We start from the raw sequence: 23,536 nt of genomic DNA on the forward strand, positions 1-23,536 counted from the left end.
AAGTGCCTTGTAATGAATAGGCAGAGGTAGATGAAATGGCCTCTATCCAGAATGATCTTCCTACTTTGGTTAGCCATCACTGACTTAACATTTTGCTTACTTCTCCAGGAAGACTTCACCAACCCAGCAGTTTGGCTTGGAAAGATGACCCTCCTAAATACCTTTCTAGAAGCTTATACTTACTATAGCACTGATTTGTTATATGGACTGTAAGCTCCATGAGAGTAGGAACCACGTTATTTTGTTTTCTGCTGTAACTCAGCACCTGGCACAAGTTGGCACTCAGTGTTTGTTGAATGAATTAATTGAAAAATGTAAAAATATCTGTATAATCTGGCATACTGGAATGAAACCAACAAAATAAAATATGATAGGAGTTACCAATCGGGCTTGCATTTAGGTTTTAACAATGTTCTATATGTAGGTGATAATAACCTGATGTTTATTCATCAGATAATTTTTAAGCCTGTAATATCAAGTATTTTTCTAGGCACTGATGCATAGTTGTAAATGAGTACAAAATCCAGGCTCTTCTGACGTTTACATTCTAATGAATGGAGATAGTCAACAAAGAACATAACAAGACATCAGTATTTTACAGATAAGCATTGCAAAGAAGTGATGTGATCTAGTGGGAGAGCTGCGTTACTTTGGATTGCTTTGGATGTGGAAAAGAGGCTTCATAAAGTACAAGTATGGTATAAGCAGACCATCATTATAAAGGCTAGTATACTAATAGAAGTATTAGATCCAGATCGAGGGAGACAGAAGTCCCTGTGTGCTCTCCTATTCAGAGCCAATGTGGAATGTTATGCAGAGTGTAGGATATCATACTTTACAAGGGTCAAGCTATAGAGAGGTCATAGGAGTGTGAACTCATCCTTCACAACTCCCCTAACCCATTCTACCAGGTGTCTTTATCCTCTCCTTGCTATCACTATCCACCTCATTACAAATCACAAAGTGAATCTCCTGGACTCACATTTACCTCATCAACCACATCCCAACTGATCACAAAGTTCTAAATGTTCCTCAGATGGGGGTGCCTGGGTGGCTCAGTCCGTTAAGCGTCTGCCTTGGGCTCAGGTCATGATCCTGGGGTCCTGGAATCAAGCCCTGCATCAGGCTCCTTACTCAGCAGGGAGACTGCTTCTCCCTCTCCCCTCTACCCCACTCGTGCTTTCTCCCCCTATCTCTTTCAGGTAAATAAATAAAACTTTTTTTTTAAAGATTTTATTTATTTATTTGACACAGAGAGATAGAGCAGGAACACAAGCAAGGGGGCGCGGGAGAGGGAGAAGGCCTCCCGCCAAGCAGGGAGCCTGATGTGGGGCTAGATCCCAGGACCCTGGGATCAGGACCCAAGCCGAAGGCAGATGCTGAATGACTGAGCCACCCAGGCGCCCCATAAATAAACAAAATCTTTTTAAAAAGTTAAAAAAAAAATGTTCTTCAGATGGATTTCTCAAATCTGGACTTCCTTTCTACTCACACTGATAAATACTTCAGTGCCTCTTCTCTTCTTAGAATATAAATTGCCTCTTAACTGGTCTCCCTGCCTCTGGTCTTTGTCCTCCACATTGTTATCAGAGTTCTTTGTAAAATATAACTTTGGTCTTATGTAAAGTGACTATTGTTTATTGTCTGAGCCGGACTTGAGCAAAATAAAGCTCTGTTAGTTATGCCTGGGGGAAAAGCATGAACTGGCACTTCCCCAGCAAATTAGGACATGCAGTCACTAATAATATACTCGCCTGCTTAAAAATCTTGAATAATTTTTTTTTTTTTTTTGCCCACAGGAAAGCCAAACACAACAGTTGAGGCCCTGTCTTCTCTTGCTTCTACCCCACATACACCCTGGCCTTCAGCTACATGACTTTCTCTTAGTCCCACAACATGCTCTCTGAATGATGTGGATCCAGATTACTGGGTTTGACTCCCAGCTCCCCTTACTAGCTGTGTAACATTGAGCAGGTTACTTAACCTGGGTTATCTCAGTTCCTTCTGTAGAATGAGAATAATAGGAGGATTAAGTGGGATGACTCAAGGAAAGAAAACCTTTAGCATAGTGTCAGGAACATAACACTTAATAAAAGTTAGCTGTTAATCTCTGTGATGTTGGTCATATTCCTACAGCTTTACAGATTTAAAAAGAAGCTTGGAGATGTAAAGTTGCCCAAGGTCAGTAGCTGATGGAACATGTTTTTTCACTGTATTACAATTCTCTTAGTGACTTGCTGGTAAGGAGAGTCTTATTGTAGCTTTCCCACCCTCAAATACACTGGCACTTGTACTCAAAGAATGTTGCCTGAGATGAGACGGTCAAAGATTTGGAAAGATACATGAAAGGAAAATGTCAAATCTGGAAAAAGTGTGTCAGGAGAATTGACTTAAAATATTTTGTTTCTGGAGTTGTATAGAAGAGGGACCTAGGGTGGTTCTGGGAGCAATAACTGGGCCCACTGCTAAGATGACAGGAGGCAAATATTTCTGCTTACTATAGTACCTTCAGTATCTCACTAAACAAAGAGCACTGTCCAACGTGGAACCACTGCCCTTTAGATAGGCCTGGCGCCAAGATGCGACTGCGCGACTTCTGGACCTCGAAGCTGTTTGGAACTTGGCCAGGGATTGCGGATGGGGTCTACAGACCGGTCGGCGACTCTCTTAACGCGGCCAGAGGCCTTCGGTTCCATGCCGTGCACCCCAGCGACCGTGAAGCGCCGCCCGCCCGGAGGGAGGGAAGCCGGGGCCGCGAGACCAAGCAAGTGGGCCAGCGAAGGCGGAGGAAAGCCCGCCGGGCCGGAAGCACCAGGAACTGTTTCCGGGTCAGGGGGAAGGAGCCACCATGGAGCCTCGGTGGGTCGCGGAGCTGTCGGAGCCGCGGGCCGGCGTCTGAAGCGAGAGAGTCGTAGTGCGGCCAGCGCCGCTGGGGACACGCAGGCCGGTCCCGCAGCCGCCATCATGTCGGTGCTGGGCGAGTACGAGCGACACTGCGATTCCATCAACTCGGACTTTGGGAGCGAGTCCGGGGGTGGCGGGGACTCGGGCCCGGGGCCCAGCGCCGGCCCGGGGCAGCGAGCCGGCGGCGGCGCGGCGGAGCAGGAGGAGCTGCACTACATCCCCATCCGCATCCTGGGCCGCGGCGCCTTCGGGGAGGCCACGCTGTACCGCCGCACAGAGGTAGCGGCCCCTGGCTCCGGCCGCCCCAGCCCCTCCTTCGCCGCCCCGCTTCCCAGACCCGACCCGGTCCCGGCTTTGCCTGCGGCTTGCGCCTCGTCCTCACTTAGGTTTGCGTGGCCGCAGGGTGTATGTCTCAGGGTCTACTCCATTCTTCCAGCTCACCTGCACTGGGAATTGTTAGATCACTGGTTTTACTGACTGGTCGTTTCTGTCGAACCCGGGGAACTGAGCAAGGCATTGAGCCTTCTCTGAGCTTTAGGTTCCCCATCTGTAAATTGGGGTTAATGATAATTACCCTAAAAGTAGTCTTTATTTTTTAAGTTTCATTTTGAGACTCGAACGAAGGTACTTTGCAAACTGTAAATTAAAGTGGCATACGAATGTGAAGTGTTGTCAAAACTTCCTTCCTCTTGTGTATAACTCTCCAAGGTCGGGGTGGAGAGGAGGGGCATAGCTTCAAAATTCCCACGTCAGTGGCAACTCCGCAGTCTTTGCCGTTATCTTTAAATTCAGGTATGAACACTTACTTAATTGGAGATTTTTCTAGAAGATCATTGGGTCGTCGTTGCTTTCTTCATCAGTGTTTATCCGGCAGTGTTTATGCATGGGAAATACCTTTTTGATATATTCTAAGCCACTGTTTCTTAACTTGGGTTGGCGGGAGGCAAGGAAGGACTCCTTTGAAAACCTGATGTAAACGTAATCCCTCCCTCCCCCATCCCCTATTGCATATATACAGATCCTTTGGAGAGATTCGTGGATCACTGACCCCCAAGTTCATAACATATACTGATCTGAAACCCTGTAGTGGTGACTCTACTTCCAAAAACTAACCATCAGTTGGATTTGATCCCTAATGTCTTAAACTTGAAGACTTTGGATGATGATGATTCATCCATAAGTGATCCATCTGCAGTTCTGGGGTGTGTTCCAAGTCAGCATATTTCTAAGGCTAAAAGATGGAGGAGGGGGGGGGTTGCAAGAAAAAATCAAGTGTTTATCTTAAGGCAACATTAATGTATGATTTTAGGGTTATTGTTAGTATCTGTTTTTCTTATTTGTACTCATAGTATGAAAAAGGAGAGGAGCATTGCTATTTCTGTTTTATAATTAAAGAAACTAAGACAGTATATTTAAATCACTTGACACTTAAATTAGAAGTAAATCTTGGGCTAGAACAGAGTTTCACATCTCCTCGCCCATGCCTTTCCATCATGTTGAACTTGATTACTGAGGTTGGTTTATGTTAAATTTGATTACACTTCCCAAAATTGGCATAGCATTATCCATATCACCAAATGTTTATTAGGTTTGTGAATTTACAAAGGTTTGATTAGAAGCAGCCCTTTCCCTCCAGAAGGTTATATTTCACTGGGAAGACAAGTTAACCCTCTTGGTAAGAAAATAGCATTTAAGTTGTATGTGTATATAAATGAGAAAGGATGCACAAATATCATATCAGTGTATGAGTTCTGAAAATGAAGGAATGGTTGCACTGAATAAATGCACAGTAGAAGGTTTATCAGGATATCCCCCCCAAAAAGTTTTTAAAAGGCCTGGCAGAATCATTCTAAAGGATAGGGAGAGTGATTTAGGTGGGGATGCTCCTGGCCTGGATGGAGAGCAGTATCAGTAAAGAATTTGGGTGTTACAAAAGAGAGTGAATATTGGGAGCTGCAGATAAATTGTCTGAGATAGAGGAAAACACTTGACATGTAAAAGTTACAGGAGATACAGAGTTGCAAAATAGGGCAGGTGAGGGAAGTGAACTCTAAGCCCTTAGGCATGACTTACTCCTATCTAGAAAGCATAAACAGAAATCACTAGAGAAATCTAAATTTATAAAATTAGAGGTAAGTTTAATATTTCCATTTTACAAGAAACTATGGTCAGCTCTAGATAACTACTCTCTCCAGTTCTCCAGTATTCTAGCCCTACTACAGTGTTTATCATGACTAGCCCTTTGTCATGATGTCTGTCAATAGAATCTTTTGAGAGCTCCTCTAGCTCATATTTTTACCTGGAATTGACATCATGTAAATTAACTGTAGCAACAATGTAACAGGATCTTAGTGCTTCACTTTCCCCAGTCCTGTAGTAAATTATAATGCTCAATTGTATGAAGAACCTTTAAATTCTGTTCCCATTTTCTTTAAAGGAAAAAATAAAAGAAGTCAGTCTCTGCCCATCTAGGAAGTTTTCTTTCTAGGCTTACAGATCAAGGTGTGGATTCATTCTCTGCCAGGCTAGAGGAAAGCACAATACCTCTGTTACTGTGTTGTAGGATGACTCACTGGTTGTGTGGAAGGAAGTTGATTTGACCCGACTGTCGGAGAAGGAACGTCGTGATGCCTTGAATGAGATTGTTATTCTGGCTCTGCTGCAGCATGACAATATTATTGCCTACTACAATCACTTCATGGACAATACCACTCTGCTGATTGAGCTGGAATATTGTAATGGTAAGGTAGAATTCAGTGGGACCTCCTCTGGCAAGACATTGTTGTGCTTATACTTACCTTGAAGGGGAGAAGAAAATAAGAGGCATATACGTTGATTAAAAACTTTAAATGGATTTCTAGAGTTTAAGAGAAATAGTTCATATAGTTTAAGAGAATAGTTCTTGGAGAATTTTGAAGTGATTTACAAAATAAGGGGAGGGATTTTTCCCCTGCATACTCAAATTTTCTCTTAATGCTTACAGTTCCATCTTCAAATTATTTTTTCAGTTGAATTTTACATTCACTTTTCAAAGTTTTTTCACATGAATTGACTTTAGTTAGGCATTAATGTTAGACATCTAATTAGGCGCTAGAGACAGTGTGGCTTGGCACTGCTTGATGTAATATTTAATGAAATCTTACAAGTGATACTTATATTGACTCAGCCAAAACTATCCAATTGAAAAGTGGTTCAAAAAAGTGGTTCAATTTTCATTCATAGTTGAATGAAAATGACACATAGTAAAGCATGGCCTTAATTTATCTAGTCTCTGATTTCTGTGGACCATTTTGCTTGTAAGATAGCAGTATTAGCTCAGTTGCTAGGAATATATTCTAAACCCATATCCCAAGCTCTACTACGTCTTAACTCTGTAACTTTGCACAAGAAACCTCTGTGCCTCAGCTTCCTCATCTTAATATGGGTTTATTAATAACAGTACCTGTCTCCTAGGGTTGTTGTATTAAATGAATATGTAAACCCCCTAGCATAGTACTTGGTGTGTAGCAAATCTTTAATACATACTATACTAGCTGTTATCCTTATTACATAGGAGAACCCTCAAAGCCCTTTCTTAAGCTACATGCTAAGGAAGTCCCAGCATATACTTCACTTAAATCTCTAAGAGAAAGCTGTTAGACTTCTTTTTGTCTTGTCTCTTGTGTACCATGATTGTTGCTGGTTCTGATCAACCCTAAATGTACAAGATTATATTAGAGATTTCTAAAGTAGCAGAAGCCTCAAGCAGTTAACTTCCTTTGTGGTTAGGAGGGACTAGAACAAATGGTAAATTTGTTGAAACACTGAGTTACTAAATTGCAGAGGAAAAGAAGCTGTGAAACTGAGCCAGAACTAAGGTGTGAGTTATAGTTTTAGATAAGAAGTAAAATGAATGGTGATCATTTGCAGTCTGTTACTTGATAAACGGAAGGGAGAAGCACGTTTAGACTTATTCTGCATAAAGGAGTTAGTAAAAGGAGTAATGATTGGAAACAGTCTAGGGTGTCCCCTAAATTATGGGAAACCTTTTCAGTGTGAAGTAGTAAAGAAAGGAAGTTGTCGATGAGATAACCCCTGTACGTACAAAACATTGCATCATAGGTATAGTTCTAATAGTCACACCAGAGAGTTGTTACAAAAATATTGCATCATAGGTATAGTTCTAATAGTCACACCAGAGAGTTGTTACAAAAATATTGCAGATTCCTTTAAAAGGAGTTCCAGAAAAGAAAATCTTCTGATTTTGAAGACATTCAAGATATTTTGCTAATTGGGATAATACAGGAATGGTCTTTATTCTTCTCTTTTCTAAAAATGTCATACTTCCCATTTTTGCATTAAGCCTCATTTGTTAGGGAGGGGAATCTTTGAAGCCGACTTTGGATACAGTCCTCAAAGGATGGGGAGAGTTTTATAAAGAGCCAAGAGAGAAGAAGGGGATTCCTTTGGGGAAGAAGCAGTTAAAACCTGTTAAAATCCTAGTAGCCACAGGTGCCAAGCTTTGATCTTTATGAAGCAGTTCACACCTGTCTCTTGTTTAATTGCAGGAGGGAACCTGTATGACAAAATCCTTCGTCAGAAGGACAAGTTGTTTGAGGAAGAGGTAATTCGTGCTTCTGTGGAAGGAAGCTAGAATTGTATTGTGATTCTTGCATTCTAGGCCTGTATTTACTCTTCCAACAATGAAGAGTGTTTTTTTCCTTTTGTTCAGACTCCTTCCAGGTTCTGGTTGCTATTCCTGAGAAAGGAAACCTCTAACAAGGAAGCTGTCTATAGCTGCTTCCTAAACGCTTTATCTCCACATCATGATTCTCTATGGGCTTTCTTTTCCGGTTCTATTACTGCAGACTGGTATGCCCAGTTTTCTATACCTTTGCATTCTTGGATTTCTTTCCACAACTCTGCTTCACTATATTATATTTTATAATGGCATTGGAACTGTTTTATGATGATCTGCTTTTTATTTTTACCCCTACCACTTTTCTTTGCCTACTCAACCTCCAAGCAAGAGATGTCAGGTCATGTTGAATCATAACCTCTGGTTGCAGCTTCCTTTGTTTTGTTTGTTTTAGTGTGTGTCTTTGTTTAAGTGGAATTTTTTTGTTTCCAGTCCAAATATAATTTTTTTTTCTGTAGATGGTGGTGTGGTACCTATTTCAGATTGTTTCAGCAGTGAGCTGTATCCATAAAGCTGGAATCCTTCATAGGTAATGAGTGAAAGAATATGGGATGGAGGGGCACCTGGGTGGCTCAGTCGGTTAAGAGTCCAACTCTTGATTTCAGCTCAGGTCTTGATCTCAGGGTCATGAGTTCAAGCCCCGCGTTGGGCTCCACACTGGGTATGTGTGGGGCCTACTTAAAAAAAAAAACAGGATGGATTCCTCCCCACCAGTCTAAACCCCACCTTGGGTACCTCCCATCAGCACTACTATTTTTTTGGTTAAGCAGTCGAGGCTTTTCCGTTAATATAATTTAGGAAGGAAAGAGTGAGTAATGAGGGGTGTTACCTTCACTTCCTGAAGTTAAATTATGTTTGTGATCTAGGAAGAGTCTCAGTAACCAAGTACTGCTCAGTTACTTCTTTGAGAGATATTTTAAGAGTTCAATTCATTAATTCATCAGTAAACTCTAGAAGCCACTAAGAGAAGTGGTATTAGATTGGTTGCAATTCATGGTAAATGTTTTCTATGAGCAATAATAATTGGCAAGTATTTTTAATTTTATAATTGAGTCTTGATTTAGATAAAAAGCTGTTTTGTACAGTTCTACCAGATCTTTGGGGAAAAACAGCTTTCTATTCATTTCTAGTATAGGAAAGAGCTATTAGAACATTTCCACATTATACCCTTCTTAAGTGAGTCATTGATAATTGCTAGAGATTAATGTTGATTCACCAGTATTTCTTTTTTTGTTGGTTTGTTTATTCAGTTAACATGTGCTTCTCAATAGCTATTGAATGGCTACTACAGTTGCATATTATTTTCTTTTCAAAAGTTACAAAGAGTATTCTGTTTTTTTCACATCTTAAGGAAGCCAGAGTGTGAACCAAGCACAGTTTATTTGTTACATAGGACCAGCTCATCTTTAGAAAAATAGCTAGTGGTTTATTTAGGTGAGCTACACAGCCTAGTCATGCTGCTGCTGGGATGTGCAGCCCCTTCCCTTGCCTTAACAGATTTGAAGCTTTAACACCAACCAATTCAAGGCATAAATGGTAATTGAAGAGGCAGTGCACCTTACAGGAATTACAGGATTACGTGGGGCTGTGTTTTCCATCTGGCCCTCTCAATTTTTCCTAACATCCTCAGTGGTACAGGAGACATCCTTGTGCTATGAAGCCCTGGAGAACGAAGTTAATTCTCTGCCTCCACTCCCCCAAATCCCCTTTTCAATGTTAAAGTACATGGGGAAAGTGGTGACCACTGTTTGGGATCCCATAACAGTGTGAGCAGTGGTAACCACTCATTTTATTCTGTACTAATTCTGGGCGGAGTTGGGGATAAAACAGAACAATTGTCTATAGGAGTTTAATACACAGTATCTTTTTTTCCAGAGATATAAAGACATTAAATATTTTTCTGACCAAGGCAAACCTAATAAAACTTGGAGATTATGGCCTAGCCAAGAAACTTAATTCTGAGTATTCCATGGCTGAGACGGTAAGTATGTGTTGCCCTTGTGTTAATTTTTTTTTCTTTTCCTTTCCAGTACTATGAGATATAACCGTACACCACTCCAAATCTCACACACTTTTCTCAGTAGTCCTTGCAAGTTCTCCATACTTAAAAAGCAAGTCTTCAGGAGTCTTTTTCCTGTGCTTACTAATAGGCATTTACATGCTCAGATGTTCTTTCAGGAGTCATTGTCCACATCACAGCTCTGACCTCACAGCCCTTTCCAACACTTTCTAAAAACAGGAAAAGGGGGCGCCTGGGTGACTCAGTCAGTTGGGTGTCTGCCTTCAGATCGGGTCCTGGTCTGGGACCAAGTCCCACGTTGGGCTCCCTGCTCAGTGGGCAGTCTGCTTCTCTCTCTCCCTCTGCCCCTCCTCCCTGCATGTTCTCTCTCGCTCTCTTGCTCTCTCTCTCACTCTCAGTCTCCCTCAAATAAATAAATAAAAATCTTTAATAAAAAAATAATAAAAAAATGAAAACGGGAAAATGCTCTACCATTTTTTCTGGCCTAGGATCTTTAGTAGATTTCAATTTATCTCTTATTTAGTGTTTGAGCTTAGGATGTTGGACATCTCTTTTTGTGTTTCCTCTGAATTTTTCTGGTTCAGAAGCCCTGTACTACAAATAAAGGCTGATGCGCAGAGAACAATCTGGTGTTAATATCATACGCCATCCCAACTGCAGGGCTCCCTTCTCACCTGATCCTAAGAAAGACCATTGGTAAAGAGTAGACATAAGTTGATCTTTAAGGACAGTGATTTCATCCTTTTAGGAATTATAAAACCCAATTATTACTCTTCTGGTTTCACAGTGCTCTGTCCTTGAAAGAACTTGAAAATGTAAGTTAATAAAATTAATTTTGTCCCGTTGGTATTTTTTTTTTTTTAAGATTTTATTTATTCACTTGAATCACAGAGATACAGAGAGGGAGAGAGCATGAGCAGGGAGAAAGGCAGAGGGAGAGGGAGAAGCAGGCTCCCCGTTGAGCCAGGGGCCTGATGTGGGGCTCGATCCCAGGACCCTGGGATCATGACCTGAGCCGAAGGCAGACGCTTAACCATCTGAGCCACCCAGGCGCCCCCCGTTGGTATTTTTTGATAATGTCAAGATATGCCTGTAAGCAATTTAGAGACATGCTAATAGCCAGGGTTGGGAGTTGTATGATGGTGCCATATTGAGCTTCTGAGGAAGCAATCATGTCCTTATATGGATTTTTCTCATCAAGTATAATCTGGTAAAACCAAGACTTGACTTTTTTTAGCCAGTTAAATGTAAAGAAGGAATGATATGAAGATTTATAAATGCCATACAATCCATCTAAAAATTGCTTTGCTGGTTAAAGATGGCTATCAGTTTTATTAGAACTTCTGGGGTACTCATCATTTCATCTGGGGAGAGGCACAACCTCCATTCAGGACATTTTGATTTCCAAACTCATTCCTCAAGGCAGAAGATCTTTTTCAAATTTGAAAGAAATTTCCCTAGTTGTGTTACTATTATAGAGGTCAAACAGCCATTTACAGAGTTTCAGTACTATGCACTTCGGTTAGAACTTTTGACCCCTTTATTTACTTATCATCTCCTCCCTGTCAGTTTTTTTGTTTTTGTTTTTCCATTGGTGAACTTTTACTAAGTATGTCTTTATCTGTATGAAGTCTTCAGTGGGCCTAAAGCCTTTGTGATCTAGGAATCACTGTTGTGCCTCTCCAAATTACCACAGTGCCTTTACCCTTTATAATTCATCCAAGAAATTTGATAAGATAAAAGATTTCTCCCCATCATCTCATAAAAAGCTTTTGGGATATGCTGATGAATATTTTATAGTTGTTATCACTAGTTTGTGAGAAATTTACTTCAGTTGTTGAAATATTAATAGAGTTACCTCAGAAATGAAGTTATTCTTTGATTGTTTTCTTTGTTGTTCAGCTTGTGGGAACTCCATATTACATGTCTCCAGAGCTCTGCCAAGGAGTAAAATACAATTTCAAGTCTGATATCTGGGCAGTAGGCTGTGTCATTTTTGAACTGCTTACATTAAAGAGAACATTTGATGCTACAGTAAGTTGTATTATCCCCACCTTGTCCTTGCAAATGGTATAACTTGGTTGAGAAAATCAAATTCCTTTATCCCTGAGTTTCTGATTTCTTCATCAGAAATCAGCTGTAGGCAAAAAAACAAAGTATTCAGGCAGTGGCTTGGTATAGCATATTATTAAAATGCTGTATACCAGATTTATCTTTAACTTCAGTTCCCCACTGAAATAATCTTACTCAAGTGCTTTGAGCATTGTCCTTGAGTTTGTTGACTATAATTTTGAAATTGGCTCTACGATCCACTATGTGATGCTGCTGTTTGGATAAGCCATTTCATTTCTTATGCTTAGGCTACATCATTTTTTTTTTTTTTAAAGCTAAGGCAAATTATGTAATACTCATTAAAGTGTTTTGATCTTTTTATAAAAAATTATACACTGACTCTTATATTAGAGGTTGTTATTGTAATGGACACCAAATCCTTTTAGTGTTTTTTCTTTTCTTCCTAAGTAAAGCCCAGTGTAAAGCAGTGCTTCTCCAACTTTCATACACATAGGAAATCACCTGGGCACCTTGTTAAAATGCAGACTCTTTTTTTTAGTAAGTATGGAGTGGGTCCCAATATTCTGCATTTCTAACAAGCTCCCACATGATACTGATGCTGCTAGTCCATGGACCAATCTGAGTAGCAAAAGTGGATTCACATCCAATGTCCTCTACAAATCATGTGTGAGAACTTAAGCAAATCATTTCAGAATTTCTTTGGTCCTCTATTTCATTATCTATAACAAGGAAAAAATATATATCTTTCTCATAGAGATGCTGTGATAATGTATATGAAAAATGCAAATGTAAGATAATGCAAATTCATTGGCCTTTCATGAGACCTATTTATTTTCCTAATTCTAAAGTTTATTCTGGTATATCATCTAACTGTTCTAAGTAATATAGTAGAAGGAAAATGAGTTTTAGAGTCAAGACAGACTTTGGTTGGAGTTATGACGCCATTTTTTACTATCTGTGTAGCTTGGGCAAGTTACTTTACATCTCTGAATTGGTAATCATAATAACCTCCTTACAGGGGATTTGCAAGAGTGCCTACCTAGCACACTGTGGTCTCTCAATAAAGGAGTTAATGGTATTATTATTATAATATTATTGACATTGTCATCTTATTATTTACTGCCTTATCTGTTGCAGCAGAGTATCCCCCTGAATAACCATTTTTAGGGTATATAAATTAGGAGGCAGATTACTTGGCAAAGGAGGTACTTAAAGCCAGGAAGCATGGCTAATCTTGCTTGCCTTTTTTGGGGAGATTCAGTTGAAGGATCAGATTATAAAGTACTCTGAGTATTATACTATTGGCCCCATAGTCATATCTCCTTGTTGGCCATTTGGCTTCATTCCTTCTGATAGCAACAGTGTATCCCTAGCCATTTCTTGCTGATGCATACTAATAGTTATAAAAGAAATCAGACCTAATGCAGAACTATTGCCATTTCTTTAAAAAAAAATAGACATTTCAGAGCCCCTAGTAGTAGGTTGTAATCTTTGTATAACCAAGAATAATTATTTTGTCATAGAATCCACTCAACTTGTGTGTAAAGATTGTACAAGGAATCCGGGCCATGGAAGTTGATTCTAGCCAGTACTCTTTGGAACTGATTCAAATGGTCCACGCATGTCTTGACCAGGTAAGTGTGACTTACATGTTGATTTCAGTTTAGGGTTTTCCCTTCCCACCATAGTGTTTGGAGTATGGTATGCATAGATGAACCTGCACAAAGCCACATTCACTTCCCCAGGGTAGGATATATTTGTGGCTGGCTATACCCAGAAGAATAGGCATTGGCAATTAATGATAGTTATATGTTTCAGGCAACAAATCCTTAAGCTTTATTCTGCTTTATTCTTACTTTATTGATTTGTGAAATGATTTTACCTTCTAAATTGTGCTCCATTTTTATGATCAAGACTAATTTTCGTAGATTGATTTTACAAAATTATAGTCAGATAATTTAGAGTTCCTAGTGTGCAGAATATATATAGTTCTGTATATATATTCTGTGTAGCTCTAGATTGGTATTATTCAAAATATGGTTCTTGAACCATAGGTATTAGAAATGCTAGGGGATGGAAGAGTTTTACAAATAAAAAATGAAGATTCCTGAGTCCCACCCCGGACAAACTGGATTAGAATCTCTGTAGATAAAGCCCAGAAATCTTTATAACAAGCACTCTGAGAGATTCTTTTGTGCCATATATATTGCAGTTTGAGAGGCAGTGCCGTAACTGAACGAGTAAGGAAGTGCATTGTCATTCATGTACACGTGTTGTTGACAGTGAGATGATATGCATCAAACATGGAATGTGACATAAGAAATTGTTTTTGGTTTTTTTTTTTTAAAGATTTTATTTATTTATTCATGAGAGACAGAGAGAGAGAGAGAGAGAGAGGCAGAGGGAGAAGCAGGCTCCCAAGGAGCAGGAAGCCCGATGCGGGACTTGATCCCAGGACCCTGGGATCATGACCTGAGCCGAAGGCAGACGCTTAACCATCTGAGCCACCCAGGCGCCCAAGAAATTGTTTTTTGAAACAAAAGGATAATATACAGTGATCTTTGAGTAATTAGCATACAGCCTTTTAAGAGGAAGTAAAATGCCTCTTTAGACCCCATTTTGCCCTTTTCCTTTAAATTAAAACTAACCCAGTTTGTACTTTTTAGGATCCTGAGCAGAGACCCACAGCAGATGAACTTTTGGATCGCCCCCTTCTCAAGAAACGCAGGAGGTAAAGTACAGAGAAGTCCATTCTTTGTCTTTCTATGGTTGGTTGACTGTTAAAGGCCTGATGAGAGGACCACAAGAGAGGGCAGTGTTTCCTGACTTGGCTGCTCTGGTGCCATTTTCTACCAGCATCTCTGCTTTTGCTGCTGGGGAGGAGCTCCTGACTCTCATCTCCTTAGCCTGTGCTGTTTTGTTCTGAATTTATACTGATGAGAGCCTAGAGCTCTGCACTCCCCTCTTCTGTGAGTTTTAATCTGAGTTAGGGCATTAGAGTGTAGTAATTAAGAGAGGAGGGCTCTGGACTCAGACATCCTTAGGTTTGTATGAGTTCTAGTATTTTCTTTGTCAAGTTATTCAACATCTCTGGTCTTTAGTTTTCTCCTCTATAAAGTCAGGTAGGGTAAGGATTAAAGGAGGGAATGCATATAAAGTGCTCAGCCCAGGGCTTGGCACAAGAATTATCAGATAGTAGTATGGATTTAAAGTGGGCCTTTGTTTCAGTGCATTCGTTTAGATGGTATGTTGCAGTTGGAGGAGTCTACTTCAGAAATCAAGGTTGCATGATTGTTGACATGTTACTTCCTGAGATTTTTTTCTGTGTTAGAGGTCTCTAGAGATAGGAAGGAGGTCCTTTATCCCTCACGTCCTATAGGAGGCTTCAAACCCAAACTTAAAGGAAGATGTATTCTTTGTTATTCTTTTTTTTAAGTAATCTCTACACACATTATAGGGTTTGAACTCAGGACCCTGCGATCAAGAGTGGCATTCTCGTCTGACTGAGCCAGCCAGGCACCCCTTTATTATTCTCATCCTGTTATACTGTTTTTGTCTTATTGTCCTTCTTCCTCCCCTACCAGTTCTTTGTTTCTGTATCTTCCCAGTAGTCAAAACTTTGCTCTGCTCTTTTTTCAAGTCTTGCCCTTAGATACATTAAGTATATATTTAATTCCATAATCTTTGTCATTTGGTCAGTACCTTTATTTTGTTGTGTCATTTAATTAATCTTTTCTGGTTCTCCTCCAGTTAAGGTCTAGCCAATGTTTTAATGTCTAGAATTACATGTAATACTCCAGAAACAGCACCGTGACCTTCCACTTATGTTCGGCACATATTCCAGCAGTATCGCCCTTTGCTACTGGTTAAACATATTTAATTTTATCTGGCTTATTTCCCAACAGTATAATCACTATTTTAATTTCTTTTCAAATATTTCCATTGATAATTTTTAATTGTAATTTTTATCGAGATAATTATAGATTTATACACGGTATTTCATTAGAACTTTGTACTTGATGAAAAAACATAAGACAGAGAGCTTTCTAGATAAAACACAGACATAGCAAACTGTGGAAAATATTCAGGAAACACTAAGTCCTACTTCACTAGATTAGTGGTTCTATACCTGGGGCTCTCGATAGCAACACCTCAAGAGCTTTCAAAAACTACTGATGCCTAAGTACCACCCCAGGAGTTCAGCTATAAGTGTTTTAGACAGAACGAGAACCCTGGGCTAGAATATGGGGAGTAAGTAGAAGGAAAGAAGGCTGGAAAGACAGGTAGGGATCTTGAATGCTAGACAAAGGGGTCTGTGCTTAATTCAAGCTATAGTACAGTAGTGGATGTTTATGAGAGGGCAGTTCATGTGATAAGGGGCATGCCTAAGGAAGACTCATTTAGCAAACTAATCTCAGTGTTAAATCAGTATAGGACTGATAAAGTGGATTGGCAGTGTGGTGAGTCAGACCTATTAGGCGGTGCTACTGCAGTCTAGGTGGGAAGCAGAGCTGCCCAGAGCTAACGTGGCAAGCCTGGAGAGGAGAGGTGAATGTAAAGGGCGTTGTATAGGTAGAATCTGTAGGACTCAAATATTGAAGAGAGGGAGACAGCTGAGTCAAAGGTGACTGAGGTTTTAAGCTTAGTCCACTGGGAGAATGGGAAGTACCAGTTGCAGAAATAGGAGAGTCAGAAAGAAAAGCTGTATGGGAGAAAGAGAATGAGCTGAGGTTTAGAGATGGTGAGTTGGGAAGTCAGTGGGCAGCCTGGATGGAGAGATCAGCAGGTATTTAAAATGTGCAACAGAGGTTCTCTAGGTTCTCTGTTCCAGCTTAGAATGTTTCTTGGCGAAAGAAAACAAATGGCCCCAAACTGCTGGCCCTGTCATATCTAATGATTTGTCCAAAGCCAGGCCCGTATATGGATTATAGAGGATTAAATCTGTGAAATGTATTAAAGAGACACTGGTACAATGTAGGAACCTATTCCTTCACTCACGTATCTTTGCTTTTCTTTTGGTAGAGAGATGGAGGAAAAAGTCACACTGCTTAATGCACCTACAAAAAGACCAAGGTAATGCCTAGGAGACTCATAAAAAGTGCTATCTCTTAAATTACCATCAGGGGGTCTTTCTTTCTTTGGTCCATGCATTGTTTGATCCCAGTAAGTAGCCTTTGGCATCCTTTGAGAAGCCAACATCTTCGTAAATGTCAGATAATCATTTCTGAGAAAACAGAAGGCTATAATTTCATCCTCATGCTGAAGTGAACATCATTACCATGATGAATGTTGAGAAGTTGAAAAGTGTAGGTGTTATGGACCAGACTGGAATCTGATCTGGCTGAGCTGTGATGAAGCCTGGAGGCAGGAATTGCAAGGCCTCTATGATAGAGGGTTGAAATAAGTTGTCGAGAAAGAACATACTTTCTCATACCATAATTGGCAGTTCTTCTCTGGGAACAGACTGGAAGCATTTTTCTTTGATACAGTTTTTTATGTTAAATGTGCCTTTGTTCTGGGGGTTGTTGACAGGTCAAGCACTGTGACTGAAGCGCCCATTGCTGTGGTAACATCACGAACCAGTGAAGTCTATGTTTGGGGTGGTGGAAAATCCACTCCCCAGAAACTGGATGTCATCAAGAGTGGCTGTAGTGCCCGGCAGGTGTGTGCAGGGAATACTCACTTTGCTGTGGTCACAGTGGAGAAGGAACTGTACACCTGGGTGGTAAGTGAAAGCTAAGTACCTTAGAACAGTGATATAAGCCTAATTGTTTACTGGGCCGAGGCTGTCTAAGTATTTTGTTAGTTGAACATGTGCTGCGGTAATGGCAGCATGGGGTGAGGGAATGTAAGCTCTTATGAGAGCAGGGATTTTGTTTGTTTAGTTCACTGAGTATCTTTCCCCAGTACCTGGTACATATTAGGTCTTTTGTAAATGTTTTTTGAATGAATGAATGAAAGAGAGAAAGAAGGAAAGAAAGAATGAAAAGAGCCCTAGGTTTGGACTTGGGAGACTGGACTCTAATTTACAGCTGGGTGATTTCGGAAAGTCACTTAATTCCTCTGTTCTATTACCGTGAGTTTCAGAGCAACTAGTATCTGTGAAATAATTTTATAAACAAATGAAGCAGTGTACCACATAGGAAAATTCTAAGACCTGTATCAGTGTTGAAGATAGCTAGGCATATCTTCAGTAGAATTTTCCTTTGTTCCCTTCTAGATTTCACCCTGTCTCTCAGCTTCTGGAACAAATTGCCTGTATTTGCTATCTCTTTTCTTATCTCCCACTCACTCCTCATTCACATACAATGCAGCTTCCATCCCTGCCACTTGATTGAAACTACTCTTAATAAAATGACCTATAAATTGTAAACATAAAACAGATATTTTGGGGGCACCTGGGTGGCTCAGTCGATTAAGCGTCTGTCTTCAGCTCAGGTCATGATCGCAGGGTCCTGGGATCAAGCCCCATGTCGGGCTCCCTGTGGGGAATCTGCTTTTCCCTCTCCCTCTGCTCCGCCCCCCCCGCCCCGCTTGTGCACTCTCTCTCTCTCAAATAAATAAAATATTTTTTAAAACACAGATACTATGTTGTTCTTGCTTTCTCGACCTCCTGGCGGCATTTGACGTAGTTGGTCTCTCCCTCCTTGAACCTTTGGCTCCCAACGAGAGCATCTTCTCTTGGCTTTTCTCCTGTCTCTTTGTGCCTTCTCACTTGGTGCTTTTCCTTTACCCGGCCTTGTGTTAGGCTCTCAGTTCTTCTCACTCTTCCTTTTCTTCCTGAGAGAGCTCATTTTTTCCACAAGTCTCAGATAACGTCTCCACAAGGACAGGCTTTGTCCCCAGTGTGTGACAGGGTAGATGCTCAGTTATTGATAGATTGAAAGAATGAATGAAGGATTTGACCTCTGTTATAGAACATTAACTGTTACTTCCTTAAAACCCTGTCCCTTACACAACTAGCCCCTGGGGGGCTGCCACAGATGGAATGAAATTATTGTCCCTTAAAAAACATTTATATAAGGACTTACAGTTGAAAAGAATTACTTTTCTCTATAAAACTGTTGAAACATCATTTAGACCTATTCTCAGTGCTATATAGCAGCCTCTTTGATGCAGCCAGATTCTTTATAATGGTTCCATATTTCAGGGAAACTATGACCAAAATTTGAAAAACTTCTAGTAAGGATTTCCAAGAGGCTATACTCCTGTAGAAAACAGTCAAATCAGACTACATAAAGAATTTTTTTTCACCAACACCCATAATTAAATATAAAAGTTCACCTTAGACTTGAAGGAGAAAGACAGAATTGAGAATGTGTTCTTTTAAGTCTTGAGGGATATCAATCTGGATGCTTTTTAAATCTTTACCTGTTGGCAGGGGTAGTATAAACTACCTATCATTAAAAGGTTGAATTTCCTTACTGATTTTTTTTCATTTCTAAATTTCCAGCTGATTTTTTCCTATGGTTTTTTGATAAGAAGTTATATTGAAGATTAGCTTTTGACATGAAAAGTTAAAGCTTCACAAGACCTCTTTATTTCACAGAACATGCAAGGGGGTACTAAACTCCATGGTCAGCTGGGCCATGGAGATAAAGCCTCCTACCGACAGCCAAAGCATGTGGAAAAGTTGCAAGGCAAAGCTATCCGTCATGTGTCATGTGGTGATGATTTCACTGTCTGTGTGACAGGTAAGCCATCAACAGAAAGCGTCCCAGTGCAATTAAATGGGGTTTTGTACTTAATGCTGTGCAGTTTCAGTTGGGATTTTATAGCAAAAGATAGTATTTGAAGAACCAAAGACAGCAGATATACACATTAATAACAACATCCCCAATTTGCTATAGTATTAGGGTGGGTGATAAGCAAGGAAAGGCACGTGGATAACAGAGAAGAGGTGGGATCAGGAGAAATACGTTGTATGTTCCAGTGGGGGGGAACGTAATGTTACCACCTCATCAGATATGGATAACACCAAATCAGGAATCAAGAGCTAAAGTTTGGGTGCCTGCGTGGCTCAGTTGGTTAAGCGCCTGCCTTTGACTCAGGTCATGATCCCAGGGTCCTGGGATTGAGTCCTGCATTGGGCTCCCTGTTTGGTGGGGAGTCTGCTTTCTCTCTCTCTCTCTCCCTCTCCCTGCTCCCCCTGCTTGTGAGCTGTCAGATAAATAAAATCTTTAAAAAAAAAAAAAAAGAGCTAAAGTTTAGTTTTTTTTAAGCCGTTTACATTTTTTTCCTCAAAATTTTCTCAAATTTTTATTTAAATTCTAGTTAGTTACTATACAGTGCAGTGTTGGTTTCAGTAGAATTCAGTGATTCATCACTTCCATACATACCCAGTGCTAAAGTTTAGTTTTCGTCTTGCCCTTACTTACTTTTCCTTTTCTCTAGAAAATAGAGATGGCCACAGTAAAATTTCAACATGACTACCACTTTTTAAAAATTGTTATAATAGTACCCGTGACCCCCTAAATAAAAACAACTCTAGACTTGCACAGTGTGTCCTTTGGATTTCTCTGATGTAATCATTTGATATGAGATCCCTGGCTGGGATAGTCTCATTCTATCCCTGCCCAGCTTTCTGATTGGACAAAGTCATTCTTGTGATGGGTTATGCCTTCCTTCCTTTTGCAGATGAGGGTCAGCTCTACGCCTTTGGATCTGATTATTATGGCTGCATGGGGGTAGACAAGGTTGCTGGGCCTGAAGTATTAGAACCCATGCAGCTGAACTTCTTCCTGAACAATCCAGTGGAGCAGGCCTCCTGTGGAGATAATCATGTGGTGGTTTTGACACGAAACAAAGAAGTCTATTCTTGGGGCTGTGGCGAGTATGGTAGGTATAGCCTTGTCTCTGTCCACTTATTCCCAGGAGCCAACTTGACTTCAAGCTTATATGTCTCTAAACACATCATGTAGCTAGCCTGTACTTGAGAAGTGTTGATTCAGTAAGAGAGAATGTTACAGAACATTTTCATTGGGAAGGAGGACTTCATTTTAATGGTTTTCTTTCTTATGTGTGTCTCAGGACGACTGGGTTTGGATTCAGAAGAGGATTATTATACACCCCAAAAGGTAAACTCAGAAGCAGCTTCTTCCTAAACTAGGTCACACAGACTTCAGTAATAACACAGACTCCTCTTTCTCTGACTCCTCATGTCAAGGTGTTTATTTCTGAAATATTTTCTATCTGGGAGACTGACAATCCAGAATTCCTGATTTAGCACTATGTGGCCTTGTCATCTGACTAAATCATAAGTAGTCGAGAGAGAGGATACAGCCATTGTGGACACTCTGGAGTCACATTTTCCTCAGGAATGAGAGCTGAAATCGGCATGTACCATGAAAAAGTCACATCAGCTAAATACACCCCAGAAAATTCCTTGGGAAGACACTGGAAAGCAATATATTATCTCTTTACCCAATGCAGCCATTTTCCCCTCTGATTTCCACAGTTGAACACCAGATGAAATATGTGTTTGTTTGTATTTAGGGGTCATGTTGTATGAAACCTAATATCTAATTACTCTGAGCCCTGTAGGAGCTAGCTTGGGATCTGAAAGCAGCTGCAGGAGAGCGTGGTCATCTGGCTCTCCTGCCCACGGGAAGGTTGACTGTAATCAGCTATACCATTCACTGTTAACTATGTTTGTTTACGTTTAAAAAGTTAACTTGTATTATTTGTGGGGGATGGCTGTAGTAGAAACACTGAGGTTTGAGTTTTCAGATTTCACAGACTTTCATCCTGTCCCCTTACCATTCCCAGCCCTGTTTAGTTAGCTTAGAGGGATGTGAGCAGTTGGAAGTCCTGGCTGCTATCTCAGTACTCTGTCACCTCACTTGTAATATGACCAGACTAAGACCCTTTAGGGCTACTGAGTTCCTTCTATAGCTGTCGTGGGGCCTACCATCTCAGAGGACAAAATCAGCGATGGGTTGAAGCTTCTCCTTTCCCAGTGTTTTCTGAGAAGTCTTTCTAAGTAGGACCTGCTCTAAAACAAACTTTGGCAGGGCTGTCTGTTTAGCCAACCTGGCATTGCCTTCTTTTATTTTATTATCAAACCTGAGCTTCTTGTTGAAAACCGTAGTCTTTAAGCTGCTGGAAAAATCTGAAGAGGATATAGCAGTCTTTACTGTGGGCAGTTCTCCTAAATGCAGGACATCACTTTTGAAAGAATTTAAGGGTTTTTTCCTAATGCAAGTTATGTCTGGAGATTTTTATTTTTTTCTGATTTTTTTTCACGCAGGTGGATGTTCCCAAGGCCTTGATTATTGTTGCAGTTCAGTGTGGCTGTGATGGGACATTTCTGCTGACTCAGTCAGGCAAAGTGCTGGCCTGTGGACTCAATGAGTTCAACAAGCTGGGTCTGAATCAGTGCATGTCTGGAATCATCAACCATGAAGTAAGTACCCTCTTTGGTGCCCTAACCACACTGTGAGAACATCTCTTAGGTTGGAATTTCTTTGGGAATGCCATTGGTTAGTGATCATGGAATTTGACCTAAGAGTAAAGATTTTACAGACATTATTATGTTCAGCAAAAGAAGCCAGCCACGTAAGAGTACACACTATGTGATTCCAATTATGTGGAGTTTTTTATGGCAGAAGTCAAAGTAGTGGTTCCTTCTGGGAAAAGGGGTATGGGTATTAACAGAAGGGATCCTAGGATCATGGAAATGGTCTCTATTTTGATCTGGGTGGTGGTTTTACACTTATAAGCATACAGAAAAATTTTCAAGCTATACAATATTTTATAGTGTATTATGCCTCAATAAATAAATTGATTACAAAGAACCAAGTGATGGAATTCAGGTTCTACCCTATCATTGAAGTAGGTACAAGAAAATTAACATTAAAAGAAATGTTTTCATGCATCACCTCCTTGAAGAGTTTTTTTTAGATTTATTGCTCCCAAATCACTGATCCTGTACAGGCTTAGTGAATGTAATTACCATTCACTTCCTTCAAGGATGTCATGAAATTCACTGCTGATACTAAGTCTTCGTTTCCTCTTTGTGTTAATATGATGAGTTTTGTTAGGTTCTAAAGAATCAAATTAAGAGACAAAAGTTTCCAAGGGCGCCTAGCTGGCTCAACTGGTGGAGCATGCGACTCTTAATCTCAGGGTCATGAGTTCAAGCCCCACATTGGGCATTTTGCCTACTTAAAATAAAAAGAGAAACAAAAGTTTCCTGACTCAGTGAATAAGAATTTTCAAGCGGGGCGCTTGGGTGGCTCAGTCGTTAAGCATCTATTGGTTTCGGCTTAGGTCATGATCCTCAGGGTTCTGAGATGGAGCACTGAGTTGGGCTTGTCCCTCTCCCTCTGCTCCTTCTCCCACTCTGTCTGGCTGTCTCTCTGTCTCCTGTCTCTCTCTTTCTCTCGTAAATAAATAAAATCTTTTAAAAAAAAGAATTTTTAAGCCATCTCTGAAGTAATGATTCTCAACTGGGAGAATACCAATTTGGAGCAAGTCTGGGAAGGGTGTCTACATAGTTTGAAAAGGCATATTTAGAATTACTATTACTTGATTTGGGTTTTTATTATAACATTGGGTTTGTTGTGAAATTTTAAACGTACATGAGAGGAATTTTTTAATGCTAATCTAAAGGGAACATGGGTTTTAACATGTTGAGAACACTGCCTTGTAGATAAAATTAGATCACAGTAAACTGGTTGCGTTACGGGCTGGAGAGTCCTCAAGATTTTAGTTCTTTGCCCTGCCTTTGTTAGGTTTGCAGTATCTATAACCAAGACGAATGTAAATGGCTCTATCCTCATGTAGATACTTTCTGCGATACAGAGTTCACGTTTTGTATACTCTTAGATTAGGTATCTAAAACTTTTGTTGTCAGAAAG

At 40.3% G+C, this 23,536-nt stretch overlaps 1 protein-coding gene across 2 annotated transcripts in view; it reads left to right on the top strand.

Annotated features, from left to right (window-relative positions):
* The first annotated feature begins 2,846 nt into the window (after nt 1-2,846).
* The window catches only part of NEK9 (NIMA related kinase 9), a 36,572-nt gene continuing 15,882 nt past the window's right edge, over nt 2,847-23,536 (top strand). Inside the window, exons 1-14 of one of the 2 annotated variants that reach the window (XM_044918414.1) lie at nt 2,847-3,183; nt 5,468-5,645; nt 7,452-7,507; nt 8,041-8,111; nt 9,458-9,563; nt 11,505-11,636; nt 13,199-13,309; nt 14,342-14,406; nt 16,698-16,748; nt 17,208-17,400; nt 19,225-19,369; nt 20,313-20,543; nt 20,700-20,752; nt 21,925-22,080. In XM_044918414.1, the coding sequence (XP_044774349.1) occupies nt 2,965-3,183; nt 5,468-5,645; nt 7,452-7,507; nt 8,041-8,111; nt 9,458-9,563; nt 11,505-11,636; nt 13,199-13,309; nt 14,342-14,406; nt 16,698-16,748; nt 17,208-17,400; nt 19,225-19,369; nt 20,313-20,543; nt 20,700-20,752; nt 21,925-22,080 (1,767 nt within the window). In that variant the 5' untranslated portion in view covers nt 2,847-2,964. The remainder of the gene's footprint in view (nt 3,184-5,467; nt 5,646-7,451; nt 7,508-8,040; nt 8,112-9,457; nt 9,564-11,504; nt 11,637-13,198; nt 13,310-14,341; nt 14,407-16,697; nt 16,749-17,207; nt 17,401-19,224; nt 19,370-20,312; nt 20,544-20,699; nt 20,753-21,924; nt 22,081-23,536) is intronic. The other variant, XM_021679577.1, reaches the window with a different exon arrangement.

The sequence above is a fragment of the Neomonachus schauinslandi genome, chromosome 9 (genome assembly GCF_002201575.2).
Source record: "Neomonachus schauinslandi chromosome 9, ASM220157v2, whole genome shotgun sequence".
In the NCBI taxonomy this organism is placed as follows: domain Eukaryota; kingdom Metazoa; phylum Chordata; class Mammalia; order Carnivora; family Phocidae; genus Neomonachus; species Neomonachus schauinslandi.